Raw genomic sequence first — 19,784 nt, 5'->3', positions numbered from 1 at the left:
GGATAGGTCTCTTTAATAGAAACACTAAACAGTAAACAAGCATAATTTCTGGACACAGATTCTTGGAGCAAAAGGTTTTCTTTCCTTAGTGTAACTTTATTGTTTGGGAAGGTGGCACACAAAGCCTGATGTCTTTGCTTAAAATCTCATTTTGTTAGTTCCTTACTTTTCAAGAGAGGGGTGACATTAAATGGTTATGCCAAAGCATTCCCTGAGGGCCTCCTATAACAATTACTTTCATGATATGTTTTAAAAAATTACATTAAGAGTAAATTAAATGTTTTCATTCTCTACTAATGTTCTTTTCATTTACTGTATGTCCAAACTCACTGTGAGAATGTGGATTTTTAATATCTATTGCTTTTAACATATTTATTTACTTTCCTCTTCATGCATTTCATATTCTTAAGCAATTTAAATAGTTCAACTTTTTTTTTTTTTTGTCATGTATAAATCCCTGTGGATTGGACTGTCAGGCATATCTGCTTTCACATTAGGCCGTGGGAAGCTGTCAGCAGTGAGTTGGAGCTGTGGTGGGTGATTGATACATTTCCCTCTAAAGTCCAAGACATTTTTCTGCTGTTTGCCCCTTTTCTAAAAAGTGCAGTCTTTGGAAAAAGTATTACTAACCACTTTGTCTATATACAAATAAAATAATAATTATTTTATATTTATTCTGCTATATAAATCTGAATGGTGAGTGCCAAGGAATGTGTGAAATGGAAATACTGTACACTTTTTAGCACTTGCCATCCAAAAGGGTGCTTTCATCCTAGTGTTTCCGATTTTAAGAAACCTTAGTTTTGTACTCTGATCTCTTCAGTTATGGGGATTATAAAGATAGTTCTTTCAGAAAGCAAATAAGAAACGACTTCAGCATTTAGTTGCACATGCAGGCCTCACAGAGAAGTAGACAGACTGAAAAGGTAATTACGCCATTTGGCAGCAGCTCTAACAATGGGCCTGAAGGCGGCATGCATGCTTCCCACAGTAGTATTCTACTGTTTGAGCGTCTCACTTGGTGGTAGGGGGATAGAGCCATGGAGAACACAAACATGGCGTAAGGAAATGTGCAGAAGGGGCTTGTGAACATGATGGATACCTAACTTACTTGGTATGCAGTTTTTCTGCAGCTCTCTTTACTTTGACTTCCAAACATTCAGATGGGGAAAAGGGGGTCTAGGTAAATACTGTTTCAGCTGTGCCACAGTCTTAATCCCCTCTGAATTGCTTTGCATTTTAAAACCAGAACATGGAAAATGAAAGGAATTGAAGCATGTAAATAACAGCTAATGTAAGTTTGAAAATAAGGCTCATTTTGTAGTTGGCCTGGGAATTCACATTTGGAAAGCATCTGTCTATAACTTAACTCATATACTTTAAAATTTGAATCTGATCAGGTGTTCGTCGTATTGTTTGTATTATCTTTAGAAAATTTTCCTAAAAGACCAAGTTTATTTTTAAAGTATTATGCATTCATATGTATCTTAAAACCAGAAGTTTAGTTTTTGCTTCTGCATTTACCTCAATTTGGAAAACATTTATATGTAATCAAATTATAAAATGGGATCAGAAAGCTCTGTTTTTAATCTTGTTATAAATACATTTAAACTGATTTCTCCTCCATTAAGTTCAGAAAGTAAAGTTTTTAATGGATTTTTTTCATGAAGACATTTTTAGTATCAGTATAGATTTAAGTGTATTTTGTAGTCCATTTATGAAAAATGCAAAAAAAAATGAGGTAATAACCAGAGTGATATTTTTACTCTACTTTTTAATAATAATATTAGTTTACAGCCTACTGATAATAATAAAGGCTTCTTTCCCTTAACCTTGGAACATGGTTAATCTGATCAGATCTTAGGAATTTGTGTATTTTAAAAAGTATAACTTCCACAACTAATTTATTTCAAATATTAAATGTGATACTTAATAAACAAGCAACTCAAAATTAAAATCAGCATATGAAAGAAATAAATTCTGATTACTTTAACATCTGAAAAGTTTCTTCCACGAATGAAGAAAATTTAAGTTTTTTCTCCTTGAAAAATAAAATGTACTTTTCAGGCATTTATTCTAGATTGCTTAATGTCTTTTTCCCTCATTCCTACATTCTAATTTAAGAATGTTCTTTTTTTTTTCCCCCAGAGATAGCAAAGGAAAAAAAAAACCCTTTCATTTTTTTAAGAAAATAATGTGAATCTAAACGCAATTCTGGGTTTCAATTAATTTAGGTCCAAAAATTAGTGAGCTTTACTTAAGATATTTCCTTTTAAAATATATATTCTGGAAATGGGTAGTATTTTTAAGAAAAACTTAGGATCAATGTTTTCTTTTTTAAACAGTTACAAAATATAAATGATAATATTTCTGACCTTGGTTCTTAAAAACAAGACTAAACTAGATTTGTTTTGTCTTTAGAAAGAATGTAGGGAAACCTAACTTATGAAGTATGTACTTCTTAAAATGAAGATGAATTACTGTTCCTGTTTATAATTTAGATAAACCAGGAAAAGAAATTAATAAAGTGAGTGAGCATGAACGATCCATGTCTCCACTACTTTTTGAAGATAGTCCTCCTGATTTGCAGCCTCCTGGAAATACTTCCCAAGTAAACACTGAAGAACAACATAATCCTCAAATACTCCAAAACTCAGTTGTTTTTGGAACATCAGCTGAAGAAGTGGTAAAGGAAATTCGTTTCAGAATCGAGCAAAAAACAACACTGACAGCCAGTGCAGGTACTTAACAGGATATTAATGGCTACAATAATCATAATTTTCACACTGGTTAATTCAAGTGTAAAATAGTAGCTTTCTCATTATGAAGTATAGAGTAACATTTTACTTATCCACTTTTTGATTCAACTTCTAACAACTTTACCTATTTAGAATGCCTAGGACCTACAGGTGAGTTGGAATTAAGCCAAAAACCCTATGAGCCCAGAGGAAAAGCTATCATAAATCTCATGTGACTTTCCTTTTTTAAGCACAAAATATATTTTAATTGGTTTTGGACATAATACTTTATTAGTTTTCCCTATCCAAGATTACAGCGCAGGAGAGACCCCAGATGGCCACAAGGTAGTAGACAGAAACACCAACTAGCAACATAACAATCTAGGACCATTTGGAGAAGGGGAAAAAGAGCTCTACATACGTCAGTAACCCATGAGGATGATAACACTGTGTCTTAGGCTAGAAACTGACATTCATCACGAGGACCCCCATTAATCTTATAAAAGCCATATTATGATGAGGTTAGTCTTTCTATATCAAAGCATAAGAATAAACAAATTTTAGGAAGATGTGTGTAAAAATTGAAATGAAATATTTAATGATTATATTAGAATATTCCTATTTCAATTTATCTTAATCACTAAGACTCCTAGAAATTGTAAAATACCTTTCTTAAAAGTAGTAATTTGCTCTAATATAAAAAGGATGCACACATTTCATTATTTTGTTTTAAATATACTACAAACCAGAATTTTTGATTTTTTTTTTCTTTATGTGGATAATCTATACAAAAGAATAAGCATGCATCCTAACTTATATTCTGGATCTTTTCTATAAGATAGCCCTATATTTCTACTAAAGATAGTAAGTAAACTACCTATCACTTAAACTCGGAAATTACTTTTAGACTCTAAAATACCATGGAGATTTAAATAGTCCTCATTTCTACTGCCAAAATAACTAATACAATTCCTTTTTCTAAAACCATAGCTAGCCCTGGACAGATAGATAATAATCACGTTATTTTTAAAGCATTCTGCATTATTTCAGATTTTTTGCAATTAACATTATTTTTTTTCTATTTTATTGTCCCACATTTAAAAATCATACACATCAACTTCTTTGAGTCATCAAAGTGTTCTTTTTTTTTTTTTTTTAGGCATTGCCCCAAATACAATGTTAGCAAAAGTATGCAGTGATAAGAATAAACCAAATGGACAATACCAAATTCTCCCCAACAGACAAGCTGTGATGGATTTCATCAAGGACTTACCCATTAGAAAGGTGAGATTTTATATAAAATTTATCATCTAAATATATATACTCTGAGTTCTGAAGAGAGTATATGATAGTAATCATTCTTCGCTGAAAAGTTTTAAAATAATAGGTAACAAGCAAGAACTATAATAAATGATTGAATTTAGACTTGAAGAAATCTTTCTATTAAACCCTAAAAGTGAGGTTTGCTGAGAAGTTTTAAGAAAGTAACAGATGACAGACTTTTAAGTGTACCCCTGTCAAAGAGAAGAGAAATAAAATGAATACTTGTATGAGTCCTTTCAGTTGTAACTTAATATACTACCTTAGTTCTAAAATACAGATTGCTACCAGATTAATAGGTATGATACTTCAAGAGATTTAGAATTTTAATTGTTTTTGACAAAAATTTATCAAAATACTTTACCATCTTTAAAACAGTAAAATGATTTCTTAGGTGTTTTAGAAAGGAGGGTATGTTTTATTATTTTTTTAAAGCATCTAGATTTTTCTGCACACACACACACCTTTTTAACAATAATTGTACTATACTCTATTCGGTGTTCTAGGGCTTGCTTTTTATTCAATATAATGTATATGAGTGAATTGAAATGAAGCATTTTTCAATGCTCAGAAGAAAGGCTATATCAAAATATACAATGTACAATGATGACTGAATAGTGTTTGTAAGGTGTAGCTATAAAGCAGTGTTTTCCAATATGTTTTTTAAGATATGAATAGGTGTTCCATTAAAAAATGTTCTGGGGTCAAATAACTTTGGAACTTACCATCTTTGATGGGTCACAAAGAGACTAGTATATTAAAGATTCCTAAGTCTTGCAGTAAAAAGTTCAATTTAAGTTAGTTTATCCCATCATTCCCCAAGTTTGTTTGACCATATAATTCTTTTTTAATGCTTTTCAAAATTTTTTTAAACTTAGAATTTTAATTTTCCGTGGAACACTAGTTTAGGAAATGTGCCAAAAAGTAATGAAAGCAGTTTTCTTGCATAACTTATGAAGTGGTCACATTATTGATGCCTTTTATTGACTATAGAAGGTATAGTGAGATTATAATATGAGTTCTCACCTTAATTTGAAAATATATTAATAATAAATATTGATTCTTTTCTAGGTTTCTGGAATAGGAAAAGTTACAGAGAAAATGTTAAAGGCCCTTGGAATTATTACTTGTACAGAAATCTACCAACAGAGGGCATTACTTTCTCTTCTTTTCTCTGAAACATCTTGGCATTATTTCCTTCATATTTCCCTGGGTCTAGGTTCAACACACCTGGCAAGGTACCTCTATGTATAGTCATTCTGCTTTTTCTTTATCATTTGCTGAAATAACAGTTTTAACCATTGAGGTGAAGGCTATAAGGATAACATGTTTAAAATTATTTTAGGCTAGTTCAATTCAGAATATAATTCTTGAATTAGAGTCGAAAGATTGGATGTGGGAGAAAAGGAAAAGAGGAATAAAGAATCATTCCTAGGTTGTTGGCTACAGCAATTGCATAGATAAACAAGAGGAATGGTGGGTACTGTCTTTTTTGTACCTGCCTTGTTCTTTATTCAGAACATAAGAATACTGGTAGTCAGACTGTGGAGGAAAGAAAGATGGCTCATATCCCAGAATTTACCCTTTAAGCAAGGAGATTGATTTAATGAGTCTTTGAAAGCCTTCATGAACAAACTATATTTCTTTTCCAGATTTGTAAATCATTCATTCATTAACTGACAACTTCCTTTGTGTTGGGTACTGTTCTAGGCCCTGGGAATAATAGCAGTAAACAAGACAGTCCTGCCTTCATGGAGTTTACAGATTAGTGTGGAAGATGGAAAGTTAGTTACCAAATCAACAAATGAGGAAAGTAAGGCCGAGTGAAGGAATAGAAAGTGGCAGTGGGGGTAAGATTAGGGGTGGGCAGCAGTCACCCAGAGGCAGAGACCTGCGGGGGCCAGCCATGCATAGATCTAGGAGAAGAAGGAAGAAAGAGGTAAGAGACGCCCTGTGTTTTCTTCCCTGCCACTCTTTTATTTAGGTTTACAAAAAAGCACCCTAGAGCTAAAAGGGCACACTTTGGTGGGGGTTGGGGGGTGAAAAGAAGGGACAGAAAAAAAAAAAGGGAATAAACACTGAGCATTGTTTTTTACAGTTTTGTCATCATCCTGTCAGCCTGCCCTCAAAATAACTTCCTTATATTCTTACACTTAAATAAAAGAGGAGACAGGAGGATTACTGAGGAGGCATACAAAATAAGTTCGATTAACCAGTTAAACCTGCTGCATCTTCGAGATTGCTTTTCTCATCTCTCCGTGTTCCTCATTCTTTTGAGTCCACAGTTAACTGACTTTGATTTGGGGTGGATATAATGAAAGATAAGAAAAAGACATCACAGTACTATAAATAATCTAGTATTTTGAAGATAATAAGAAATGAGACTCTTCTTTTACCCAAAAATTATCTTCTTTTTTCCATAGTGCTTGAAAACAATATAGTTCTTGATAAATCATAGCATATATTAATCTGAGGTATTTAGAGATGCAAGTAATGGTTATTCTAAGGAAAATTCATAGGTAATTTACAATAGTAATATATAGCAAACCTGCCTTCCCTTCTATTCATATTCTCTATTCCTCTACGCTGAGTTATTTTTAAATCTGTAGTACTTTTCCCCTTCAAACACATTCCATACTTACTTCTATATTTATTTGTCTCTCTCCAGTAAGATACAAGTTTCTTAAGGACAGTCACTTGGTCTTTTTTGTTCATTACTGTATCCCCAAGGCCTAGAGCAGTGCTCAATTCATAATAGGTTCACTAAATCTTTGGAAAATGAATAATCTACATGTCATTTCAGCTTTTTGGTTTCAACTACACCTGTCAGAGCAGCTAAAAGCCAAACAAACTAGATATTTCAGATTTCCTATCTTCAGCCTATTGCTGTGTGCCAAATTCTGACTGAGCTTCTATAGAGTGATATAAATGAATAAGGAATAGGTTATAGGAGAGAGCAGTTAATATACTAAGCCAAAAATTAGATAATTGATATTAAATTATTTAAATTTAATTATATTCTATAACTGCAAGCCATTACACTGCCATCTGCTATTGGTTTTTATAAGTTGTGGTTTTTATATTCAGGCTTTTAATAGAAGCAATTTATAATATCAACCTATTTTCAGATTTGTTCTCTTCAATAGAGACTTGATCCACGATACATCTTAATCTATACACATTCTTTCAGTGATAGTTTTATTTTTAGATTAAAAAAGCTTTTATGATGTATAAATTTTAATCAAAAACATTATTGAGATCTCTAAAGGGTAACTGATATGTTGAATCCTCTTGGTTGACTAAAAGAAACTCAGTCTTCTTAGAGAAAGAAAATAAAAACTTTTTTTTCTTTATTTCAAGGGATGCAGAGAGGAAAAGCATGAGTGTTGAAAGGTAATATTTTGATATTTGTTCATAATTCATGTTATTTTAAACTAATTTTTAATTTTTAGTAACATATCACTGAAATTAAAAAATGTATTTTCAAAACACATAACAGTTCTTAGCAGTTCATACTTCTGAAGTAAATATCCCGGTATAATGCTTTTTTTATCTTCACTTGCTATGCTCTTAATAGGAAAAAAATTAACTGCAGTTTTGTTTTTTTTTTAGTATTGATTTTGTTCCTATACAGTGAAAACCAAGGATTTTGGGATTCCAAATCTTAATTTCTAGACTCGGTTATAAGAAAAATTATACTGAGTAACTATTTGGGAAATTGAAGTGACAATGGAAATACTTCCTAAAACTCTTAAAATGTTGGTGAATGAAAAGAGGTATTAAATAGCAAGATATTAATGAAAGAGGTGATCTAAATTAGAGGTGATCTAGTTCATTGGTTTACAATCTTCTTTAGAAGTCAAATGAAATCTTGATGAAAACCTTATTGTTTGGGGAAATATGTCATTGTTTGAAAAGTCCTTCAATTATCTCCTCAAAGATCACAGTTCCACTGAGACATTTAAGAACCACTGACCTAGTACACAGTTGTGTTCATTTTTCACATATATTACTGGTGATCAGAAAAGCTAAATGGCTTTTGCAAAACAATATACTCAATAAATGACTGATAAAAATTGCCTTTGAGGTTGTGATTTACATAAAAGCAATCAAAGGAAAAGAGAGGGGAAAGCATCTAACAGTGAGATAGTATTGTCTTATTTAGTGAATTTTTTTCCATTTTGTTTGTTGTTATTGAGAAGGCTATTTAGTATACAAGAATACTAATATTATCTATTTTTAATGTCTTAAGAGAGGGCCAGCAAACCAATAGAAAAAAATTAACAAAGATATAACAAGTTAACAGAAGAGGAAGTATAAATAGCTCTTAAAATGTGAAAATATTCCCAATCTCCTTTATAATTTAGGAAATACAGTTTGAAAGTTCTCTAAGGAAATATTTTTCACTAATGAGGTTGGCAAAGATTCTAACACACTCTATTGGCAAGACCAGGAGTGAAAAAGCTATATATTCTAGGAGGGGGTGTACTAATTTCTTATTGGTGATATAACAAATTGTCACACATTTAGTGGCTTAAAACAACACAGATGTATTCTCTTACAGTTCTGAAGGTCAGAAGTCCCAATATTAAGGTGTTTGGCAGGGCTGCATTCCTTCTAGAGGCTCCAGGGGAGAATCCATTTCTTTATCAAAAGTTTCTAGAGTCTGCCTGCATTCTTTGGATCATAGACTCATCCTCCATCTTTTTTTATTTTTTTATTTTTTTAAGATTTTCTTGGGGAAGTGGAACAGGACTTCATTGGGGAACAGTGTGTACTTCCAGGCCTTTTTTCCAAGTCAAGTTGTTGTCCTTTCAGTCTTAGTTGTGGAGGGCACAGCTCAGCTCCAGGTCCAGTTGCTGTTTTCTAGTTGCAGGGGGCACAGCCCACCATCCCTTGCGGGAGTCGAACCGGCAACCTTGTGGTTGAGAGGATGTGCTCCAACCAACTGAGCCATCCAGGAGCTCAGCGGCAGCTCAGCTCAAGGTGCCATGTTCAATTTTAGTTGCAGGGGGCGGCGGAGCCCACCATGCCTTGCGGGTCTCGAGGAATTGAACTGGCAATCTTGTGGTTGAGAGCCCACTGGCCCATGTGGGAATCGAACTGGCAGCCTTCGGAGTTAGTAACATGGAGCTCTAACCGCCTGAGCCACCGGGCTGACCCTCATCCTCCATCTTCAAACCCTTCTCTTCCTCTGACTCTGACCCTCCTGCTTCCTTTTTAAAGGAACCTTTGGATTACATTGGGCTCACCTGCATAATCTCTCCATTTTAATTTAATCGCATTGGCAAAGTCCCTTTTGTGATGTAATGTACTCAGTTCAGAGGATTAGGATTTGGACATCTTTAGGGACCATTATTTTGCCTACCACAGGGGGCAAGCAATTTGGCAATATCGGTCAGAATTACAGATACATATGTACTTTGATTCCACATTTCTTATTCTAGGAATTCATCCCACAGATGTAATCACATGTTATTGTACATGTATACTTGTTTATTCATTATACTTTTTTACAATTGCAAAAGATTGAAAATAACTTAAATATCCATGAATAGAGGACTGGTTAAATGATCTCACATCTTTAAATAGAATATAATGCTGCCATGTAAAAATGAGGAAATTATTTACTCATAGGGAACTCTCACCAGGATGAATTCAGAAAAGCAAGGTGCTAAACAATGTCTGATCCTCTGCTATTTATATAAAAAATTAGAGGAAAACATTTGCTTATTTGCTTATATATGCAGAAAATATATCTGAAGGAATTCATAATAGGGAGCTGGCAACATTGGTTGCCCCTAGAGAGGAAACCTGGGTAGCTAGGCATAGAATTAAAAGGGGGAGCCTGAATATATTTGCAAATGGGTTTTTATTCATTGATCTCTGCAGTATATTTTTCTTTTAGGTTAATACGACCTTTCAACTTCTTCAATACTTTTATGCAGATGAATTTAAAATTTCTACATTTTATCTTACCAGTCCTCCATTTGCAGTTGGTTATGAAACAAGTGTACCTAGGTACCAGTAATCAACGCCTTAAATCTACTTGAAGATATTTCTCTTTCAGAAAATGCATGTGCCATAATTCGAATGATGTTCTCATGTGTACTTCCTTAAGATAATCCTCTGTAGCAGAGTCGATAATACGTACTCGTATATGCCTTAATGTTTTAAGTTTCTGGGGGCATTGTCACTATCTGTTGGTGACTTTAATGATTTTTTTTTTAAAAAAATAGTATAGAAAGAGCAAAAGCATAAAAGTACACTTTTGCTAGTAAGCTTAACTAAGTGATCTTCAATTATTTAGGTAGACCTTAAATGTTTTTAATTATATCTTAGTTCATCTGAAAACTTTATACTGTAGAAAATATAACTTAATGCTAGGCCATTTAAACATGCTATATCATCCCTAAATGATTCTGAATTATAGTTTCCTTTGTACATCAAAATCGTGCTTGTCTTTTAGGACATTCAGTGAGATAAGTAAAGCAGAAGAACAGTACAGCTTGTGCCAGGAACTTTGCAGTGAACTTGCTCAGGATCTGCAGAAAGAAGGGCTTAAGGTACTTTATTTTAATGTGGTGATCTCAGTTTAAAATTTTTTAAATGATAAAATGCTACTTTAATGCACGAGTTAGATTTTGTATTTGAATACATATTGAGAAATGTCAGAAAAGAGTACTCCCATCACCAACAAAAACAAATTCAGTTCGGAAGCATATCTGAAGCCGATGATGAGATCATTCTGTGAAGGAGCAACTTAAGAGGGTAGAGTGGTTCCAGTATAATTCCAGAGAAGTTTATACTACCTCAGGAGTACATCTGAATAAGTTGAAAATCATAGTTATATTGGCATTAGAGAATAAAGGGAAGAATTTCCCTAGAACTGTATTTACATATTTTAAATGCCTTTCCAATCATCCTTTAATGTTTTTCGTAGGTAGACAGTGAGTGACCTTCTAGAATAAGCATTTTGTTTGAAGGGTCTAATGCAGGCTGCTTAACATATTGAGATAAAACCTGGAGGACTTTAAACTTTGTATTCTATAATCTTCAGTCCCAACAATCAATATTCAGTGTTTTACCAACACTCTTAAAGTCACTATAAAGTGTAATACAAAAGTATTAAAAAAATTATAAAGAATGGCATATCTGATGAGTATTTTTCTTAGAATACATCTTTATCATACCTTGAGTCTAAAGAGAGTAAGTTTTATTGATGTTTAAATAAACTTTCAATTTTAGAATAATTTTAGATTTACAGAAAAATTGCAAAGGTAATATATAGAGTGCCAGTATACCCAGTTTCCCTCATTATAACGTCTTATGTTACCAGACTGCATTTGTCAAAAGTAAAAATCTGACATTAGCACATTGCCATTGACTGAACTCTAGACTTTATTTGGATTTTACCTATTTTTCTATTAATGTTCTCTTTCTGTTCCAGGAGTCAATCCAGGAAACCACATTGCATTTAGTTTAGTCATGTCTTCCCCAGTCTCCTCTAGTCTGTGACAGTTTCTCAGTATTTCCTTGTTTTTCATGACCTTGATAATCTTGAGGAGTACTGGCCGGATATCTGGCAGAATATTCCTCCCAGTTTGGGTTTGTCTAATGGTTTTCTAATGATTAGACTATGATTATGAGTTTTAGAAAGAATACCACAAAGGTGAAGTGTCCTTCTCATCACATCTTATTAGGGAACAATAGTTCCTCCTTATCCAAGGTTTCACTTTCCACAGTTTCAGTTACTTGTGGTCTGAAATATTAAAATTCTGGAAGTAAATCATACATTTTAAATTGCATACCATTCTCAGTAGTGTGATGAACTCTTGTGTTGTCCTGCTCCATCCTGCCCAGGATGTGAATCATCTCTTTGCCCAGTGTATCCCTTCTACTCATCTGGTAGTCAGTCAGTAGTTGTCTCAGTTATCAGATTGGTTATCAGAGGAAGAGAAAGACAGACCACATTCACATAACTTTTATTATAGTATATTGTTATAATTGTTCTATTTTATTATTATGTTGTTAATTTCTTATTGTGCCTAATTTATAAATTAAACTTTATCATAAGTGTGTATACATAGAAAAAAGCATAGTATATGTAGGGTTTGGTACTCTCTGTGGTTTCAGACATCCACTGGGTGTTGCAACGTATCCCACAAATAAGGGGGAGCTACTCCATGTGATAGCCATATGATATCATGGGTGACATTAACCTTCATCACTTGGTTAAAGTAGTGTTGGCTGGGCTTCTCCACTGTGAAGTTACTATTTTTCCCTTTCCATACTCGATTCTTTGGAAGTGAGTCAGTAAGTCTAACCCACTCTCACTACCTCTAGGAGGTAGTGAAAAATACGTAACATAAAATTTACCATTTTAACCATTTTTTTAAGTATACATTTTAATGGCATTAAGTACATTCATACTGTGTAACCATTAACACTATAATCTCCAAAACTTTTTCATTATCCCAAACTGAAACTCTGTACCCATTGAAAAGTAACTAGAAGGGAGTTCTTACATATAAATTGTTTAGCATAGTATCTGTCATATATAGTAGGCACACAATAAGTATGAGCTATCCACAGACCTTTTCAGGGAAGCCCCTTTAGAAAGATTTTTTTCTCCTTTTTAGGTACTGACTTAACCTATAAAGGAGGTTCTATAAAAATAAAAATGACCATTATATAAAGGTCTTTTATGAAAGTGCATTTGGGGAAGGGAGTAATAATTATTGGCTAAAATGGGGTTTTTATATTACGGATTTCAGTTTTTCTTTATGATAATTTTATTACCATGTTTTAAAAATAGTTGATTATACATCCATATTATATATACATAAGAGACCTTTTTGAGTCTTTCTAAGCTGTAAAATAACTTTTTTCTAGAAGTTAGAAGGCCATATATAATAATGTATTCTGTTTCTTATAGGGTAGAACTGTTACTATTAAGCTGAAGAATGTGAATTTTGAAGTGAAAACTCGTGCATCTACAGTTTCATATGTTGTTTCTACTGCAGAAGAAATATTTGCTATTGCTAAAGAATTGCTAAAAACAGAAATTGATGCTGAGTTTCCACATCCCTTGAGATTAAGACTAATGGGTATGACTTATTTTCTTGTTTGTCCTTAAATCTGCTAGACTTTCCCAAAGAATCAACTTTGGAAATTCTCACCTCCATTTTATTTCTTAAAGCTATTTAGGAAGTTCTACTTATGCTGCTGCCATTTTTCTTAATTCTTAGAACCTGATGCATGTGAAGCCATGATCATTAGTTTAATTCCAGTAAGAACCATTAAAGTTGTTCTTTTTCTTACTACTTACTGATATCTTTGAGGCTAGCTATGTTTCAAAATTTAAAACTTTTCAGACTTTAGAAAGCAAATTCAGTGCATACTGAGTATATTATGTAACACTCCTTTGGGATCTGAGGAAGCTCTTCATGATCAAACACATTAATATTTCTGTAGCAAAACAAAAAATGTTCACACTGAGTTGTAAAGACTCTTAAATAGCCTCACATCAGTTCAGTCATCAATTACCATTTGTTGCTTACAATTTTCAGGGCTTTTTGGATTTCAGAATTACAGGTGAAGGATTATGGCGCTATAAAACCACATCTTTAGCCAGCTACTGGTGAAAAAAACAAACCATGTTTCCAAAGTGAACATGGTAAGAGAATGCTTATGGATAAGCACCCCAAATGCCAACTTAGTATGGTACTAAGAGGGGGTCATTAGCCAGGCTTTCATATATGATCAATTGACTAAAGTATGTTAACTGAAAGAACTAAAGAGTGGATGTTAATAGCAGCTTTATTTATAATAGCTACAACTTGGAAGCAACCAAGATGTCTTTCAGTAGTAGGTCATTGGAAACTAGAACATCCAGACAATGGAATATATTCAGCACATCAAAGAAATGAGCTGTCAAGCCACAAAAAGACATGGAGGAACCTGAAATGTATATTATTAGGTTGGTGCAAAAGTAATTGCAGTTTAAAAGGTTAAAAATAATTGCAAAAACCGCAGCTACTTTTGCACCAACCTAATATTAAAGGAAAGAAGCCAATCTGAAAAACCTACATACTGTATGATTCCAACTGTATGACATTCTGGAAAAGACTATGGAGACACTAAAAAAATCAGTGGTTATTAATGGTCAGTGGGAAGGGAGGGTTGAATTGGCAGAACACAGGATTTTTAGGGCAATTACTCTAGTGTATGATGCTATAATGGTAGATACATGTCATTATACATTTGTCAAAACCTATAGAATGTGCAACACCCAAAGTGAACTCTAGTATAAACTATGAACTTTGATAATTTTGTGTCAATGTAGGTTCATCGGTGTAACATATGGAGCACTCTGGTCAAGGGTGTTGACAGTGGACAAGGCTGTATATGTGAAGAGCCAGGAGGGTATATGGAAACTCTGTACTTACTGCTCAGTTTTGCTGTGAACCTAAAATTGCTCTAAAAAATTAAAACCTGTTGAAAGAAAAAAGGATCTAAAGTATGTATGAAGTTGACACCAATTAGTTAGTTGGTATTTAATGGTATTGTGTGTCAAGATGTTAATAGAAAAACCTATATAATCACACTAACTCCAGCATAGACTTACAACTATTTTGTGATACCCAGTTTTATAAAGGAAAGTAAATTTCAACTCAAAATACCAATTTGAAAAAGCATCCTTTAATTCAGCAAACGCATAGTGTTGCTTATTATCTTTCTCTAAACAGCCTTTTTTCTATGTCACAACAGTATTTTCAAAATATTTTTATGAATTATGAGTGAACTTTGTTGAATTTGAAATTGATTAATTGTGGTTGGTTTAATTTAGGTGTGCGGCTTTCTAGTTTTCCCAATGAAGAAGACAAGAAACACCAACAAAGAAGCATTATTGATTTCTTACAGGCTGGAAACCAAACCCTGTCAGCCACTGGATGTACAGAGAAAATTGACAAAGATCGGGTTTTAAAACCTTTAGAAATATCTCATAAGACAAGTTTTTTTGATAAAAAACGATCAGAAAGGAAATGGAGCCACCAAGACACACTTAAGTGTGAAACTATGAGTCGACAAAGTTTACAGACATTACCATCATTCCAAGTTTTAAAGAAGAAGAGGAGTGAGACTTTAGAAACATCAGAGAATTCAGATAATGGTCAGATATTTACCTGTCCTGTTTGCTTTAGGGAGCAAGAAAGCATCACTCTGGAAGCCTTTAATAAACATGTAGATACATGTCTTGATGGACCTTCGATCAGTGAAATGTTCTCATATTCACATGCTTCCTCTATAGAAGTTAACAAAAAAGAAAATGTACACCATTCTTTTTCACTCTGTGAGAAGCAGGATTATGAAACCCATCAGAATAAAGCAGAAAGTATAGATGCTTTAAGCAAAGAGGAATGTTCTAGTCTTCCAAGCAAATCATTTAATATCGAGTATTGTCATCAGAATTCTTCTGGTACCGTTTCACTGGGAAATGAAGATGTCGGGTCATTAAGAAGGCAAGAACCCCTCCAGCCTCATTTATATGAAGTGATAACAGACCAAGCTCTAGTTTGCCCTGTCTGCAACCTAGAACAAAAGACTTCAGATCTTACCCTGTTTAATGTGCATGTGGATGTTTGCTTAAATAAAAGCGTTATCCAGGAACTAAGAAAGGATGATCAAGTTAGCCAACCCAAAGAAAACACCAAAGGTACTGGTGAGTTTGCAGTCATGTTAAAGAACTTGATTTTCTAGGAATGTTTTATTAAAATGGAGATCATTGTTAAATTTGAAATACATACTATTAAAGGGACTCTTTGTGAATGCTGCCATTTAGGTAAATGATAGTTACCTTACCATAGGTTAGAATTAATGGAAGCCATTAGATTTTAAATTTTGGAAAACCAGTTTTGGCACAGAATGAACTCAGAGGTTTAGGGAGCTGACTGATGTAATAAAAAAGAAATTCCTTCAGAGAACATTTGTCAAAGCACAGCAGTAAATTAACGATAATTTCATAGCCAGAAAGCCTCTAATTTGTTTCTTGGCAGTTCTGACTCTAGCCAAATTTCAAAAATAAAATTTAATACTAAAAAACCAAGTAAATTATAAAGAAATTATGCTATAAAGTTAGCTTCTGGTATGTATAAATATGAACTATGTAGTACTAAGGAAGTTTTTATTATCTTTACATCAGGTAGCTTTAACTTTTTAAATTTTTATAGAACCCTTTAATTATTTCTTGTTATTCGTTATGGAATTTCTTCACTTTTCTTCCCTCTAAAGGTAACTCGGGCAGAGTACAGAAGACTGTAACAAAAACAAAAAGGTATGGTTAATTTGAGCTTTAATAAAGCTGTAAAACTCATAGTTTGAGGTTGAATTTTTAGTAGATGTTAAAATTTACTTTTATATCAAGTAAAAATTTTAAAAGTCAATTATTTGTGATGTTATTCTTTTTTAAATCTCTTCCTACATTTTAATTGTGTTTTTTTTGTTTTTTGTTTTTCTTTGATTCCAGGTCAGGATCGATGATAAAGTACTCAGCATCTAAGAAAATAAAACCAAACAATCCTAGACACACACTTGATATATTTTTTAAATGAACATTGAATATCATTATTTTTTTATTGAAACTTGTTTTTTATAGTAAATGAACCTGTTCTTCCTCATTTTAAGTTTACAGATTCATTTAGTGAAAGGCCCAGTGCAATAATCCCTCACTGGCGATAGTTCCGTTAGATGAATTTGGAATATATATTAACTTCTGTGTACCTTTTCGATAACCATAAGAATTTCACTTTGTGTTAGAGATATTTTGAAAATTAAAAATTAGGAATGGAATTAAAAAGTGATTTCTTTATTAAGTTTTGTAGTCAATATAAAAATATTTATAAGAGCTCTCAGAGGTTCACACAAACCTATTTTAGTATAAGATTTTTTTAATACTTAACCATTTTTGTTGGTACTGGTCTACTGTATTTTATCTTAGCGTCTTCTACAACTTTGTATATTCCTATTTTAGTTCCTAGTAGCATTAATAAGTAATATTTATCATATATTCTATGGAGAATATTAGCTTACCAGAACTACCATGAGTGGTTTTGTTACCTTCAGGAAAATAATATCACAGTATTTTCTGTGTTAAAAGAATTTTGCTTAAATACGATTATTCATTTGATTTTTTAAATTAAAATTCCTTTTATGAATAAGCACTTGGTTCACTTTAAAAAATTTTTAGTCTAAGATTCAAAGTAATTATTTTCTTATCTAGGACTTTTAAGTGGCAGTATTTCATTTCTTGGCAATTATGTTTGTACTGTACACAAATCTATAAACAAGGATAAATTGTACACTCACTTTATTTTTATATAACCTAGAGAAAAATGTGCAATTCAAAAGATTAATGCATATTAAAATAGCTCATTTATCGTAGTTATATTTCTATCATGTTTTTATTAATATTCAAAGAAGACAGCTTAACAGTAAGTACTTAGCTTAGGTAGTTCCTCCAGATAATTTTGTGCTATCAATGAGTTTTTATTAGAAATAATTATTTAATTGAAACATGAAAATGGAAGCCATTTTGTGACTGTTTTAAAGAACCCGATGTTTTGTTCTCTTGTATTTTTGTTTTCTCTTTTCCTACTTTTTTTTTTAAATTGAGGTATAATTGACGTATAACATTATATTAGTTTCAGGTTTCAACATAATGATTTAATATTTACATACCTACTTTTCATATTTTATAGCTCATATAAATGTACATGGAAATGCTATTTTAGGAATGGCTTAAATTAGGATCATGCACAGCCTTGGCCAAAGTGGTAACTTGATTTTAAATTACTAGATGGTTTAAAATTAGGCTTAATGTTTATTAGCATGCCAATCTCATGCCTGATATTATTATATACTAAGGTGAAAACAGTGTTGTGCTATGGTTCTTGATTGTGTGATTTACGTATGTAACTTCTGTACAAAATTAAGTTCAATGAAAAACTGATTTAATGTATTGAAAAGCTGATAGCATCATATTTAATTTTTTGTATCTTGCCTCAAATTTATTTTTGTGTTTTCAACATATGAGTAAATACTAAATTATTTTCATTTAGATGATTAATTTAATTTAATGTTATCATTTAGTCATATTTAATAATAATTTAAAATAAAATTTAAAATATTTAGTTGACCTTTTAGTCAATTGAAATGGTTTCCTTCCTTTTCCTTTCTTTTCCTACCTCTGGTGTTTTCACTTTTATTTTCTTTGCCAAGCATTCTCTCCACATTCTTTTCTTTCTGTTTTGTCTGATACACCCAACTTATTTTCTTTTTATTATCATTTTGCTTTGGAGCATTTTTAGAAAATACCACAAAACTACAAAGAATAAGCATCTGTAATCTTACCTACTTAGAGGGTCAGAATATAAGAAACCACCAGGGTGAATATATTTGTAACACAAATACCTGGGAAAAAAATCTAGTATCCAGAGCACATAATCCAAAATATGTGTGACTCCAATGAATCAGTAAGAAAGAGACAGCCAATAGAAGTTTGGACAAAAGACTTTAAATGGCACTTCATATAAAAAGAAATCCAAATGGCCAAGAAACATGAAAACATTCTCAGTCATTTTAGTACTAGGAAAATGAAAAGTAAAACCACAGAGGTATCATTACATCTCTAACAGATTCATGAAAATGAAAGTGTCTGATGATATTAAGTTCTGGAGAGGCAGTGGAACGATGTGGACTCTTACTTTGAAAACAATCACTTTGGAAAACACTTTGCCCTTCTTTAGTAAGTTTGAAGATATGCACACTCAGCAACCCAGCAATTGTACCTCTAAATATACACCTTTGTTGGTTGTTTTCCATATTTCCTCCCAATCAGCAGCCCTTCAGTACCCTGCTTCATGTTACCAAGGTGCCACGGCAGTGGCGGAGCCACCACGGGAAATTAGAGGGAGGGAGGAAAGAAGATGAAGTTGGGTATTTATTCCTTCATGTACCTTTTTGTAGCATCATCACGTGCTGGGTAGGTCCCTTGACCAAAGGTCACAATCTTGTAGCTAGCCAGCTTCGTACTGCATTCTCGGCTCTCTGCAGGTTCTGGTCATTCTTTCCTTCCCTCCGCTCCTCAGCCTAGGGGTGGCAACAGAGCCTTGTTCTTGTTAGCCCTGGGGTGCTCTACTAGCGTTTGTGCTTTCCCCACACGCTGTCCTCACCTGTGCAAATGGTTCCTTTCTTAAACTCATCTCTAATTACAGAATTTTTTCCTGCCAGAACCCTAACTGATACAATGCCTTTGGGAAAACTATTGAACATGTTTAATAGTTAAGAAGCACGTATGAGAATGCTCCGCACTGTAATAGCCAAAAATTTGGAATGAATAAAATATTTAGCAATGGTGGAATGGTTACATTTTACCATTGTATATTCAAATAATAGAATTCTACACAGTGGTGAAAATGAAGGAAATAGCTGAACAGAATGTGAATGAATACTGTCACCCCAGGATGCCATCAATATGATTCCATTTATATAAAGTCAAAACAGTTAAAGTGGGGCTACATTGTTTTAAGGATGTATCCATATAAGATCAAATGATAAAGAAAAGTAACTATGTTATTGTCAATAGTTAGAATAATGATTTCCTCTGTGGAAAGGTAGGGGAACATGATTGGGGAATGGCACGTGGAGCTTCTGGGATGTTGGCAA

General features: G+C 32.9%; 1 protein-coding gene across 3 annotated transcripts in view; it reads left to right on the top strand.

The window, feature by feature from the left end:
* POLK (DNA polymerase kappa) overlaps nucleotides 1-17,501 on the top strand; it is a 63,896-nt gene extending 46,395 nt beyond the window's left edge. For 2 of the 3 annotated variants that reach the window (XM_019728137.2, XM_019728136.2), the window contains 9 exons: nucleotides 2,502-2,741; nucleotides 3,898-4,022; nucleotides 5,130-5,296; nucleotides 7,419-7,451; nucleotides 10,528-10,624; nucleotides 12,997-13,168; nucleotides 14,911-15,783; nucleotides 16,353-16,395; nucleotides 16,588-17,501. In XM_019728137.2, the coding sequence (XP_019583696.2) occupies nucleotides 2,502-2,741; nucleotides 3,898-4,022; nucleotides 5,130-5,296; nucleotides 7,419-7,451; nucleotides 10,528-10,624; nucleotides 12,997-13,168; nucleotides 14,911-15,783; nucleotides 16,353-16,395; nucleotides 16,588-16,672 (1,835 nt within the window). In that variant the 3' untranslated portion in view covers nucleotides 16,673-17,501. The remainder of the gene's footprint in view (nucleotides 1-2,501; nucleotides 2,742-3,897; nucleotides 4,023-5,129; nucleotides 5,297-7,418; nucleotides 7,452-10,527; nucleotides 10,625-12,996; nucleotides 13,169-14,910; nucleotides 15,784-16,352; nucleotides 16,396-16,587) is intronic. The other variant, XM_019728138.2, reaches the window with a different exon arrangement.
* Nucleotides 17,502-19,784: the final 2,283 nt, after the last annotated feature.

Source organism: Rhinolophus sinicus, linkage group LG03, assembly GCF_036562045.2.
Source record: "Rhinolophus sinicus isolate RSC01 linkage group LG03, ASM3656204v1, whole genome shotgun sequence".
Classification (NCBI taxonomy): domain Eukaryota; kingdom Metazoa; phylum Chordata; class Mammalia; order Chiroptera; family Rhinolophidae; genus Rhinolophus; species Rhinolophus sinicus.
The sequence above is the reverse complement of the archived record's forward strand: the minus strand, read 5'-3'. Positions and strand labels throughout refer to the sequence as shown.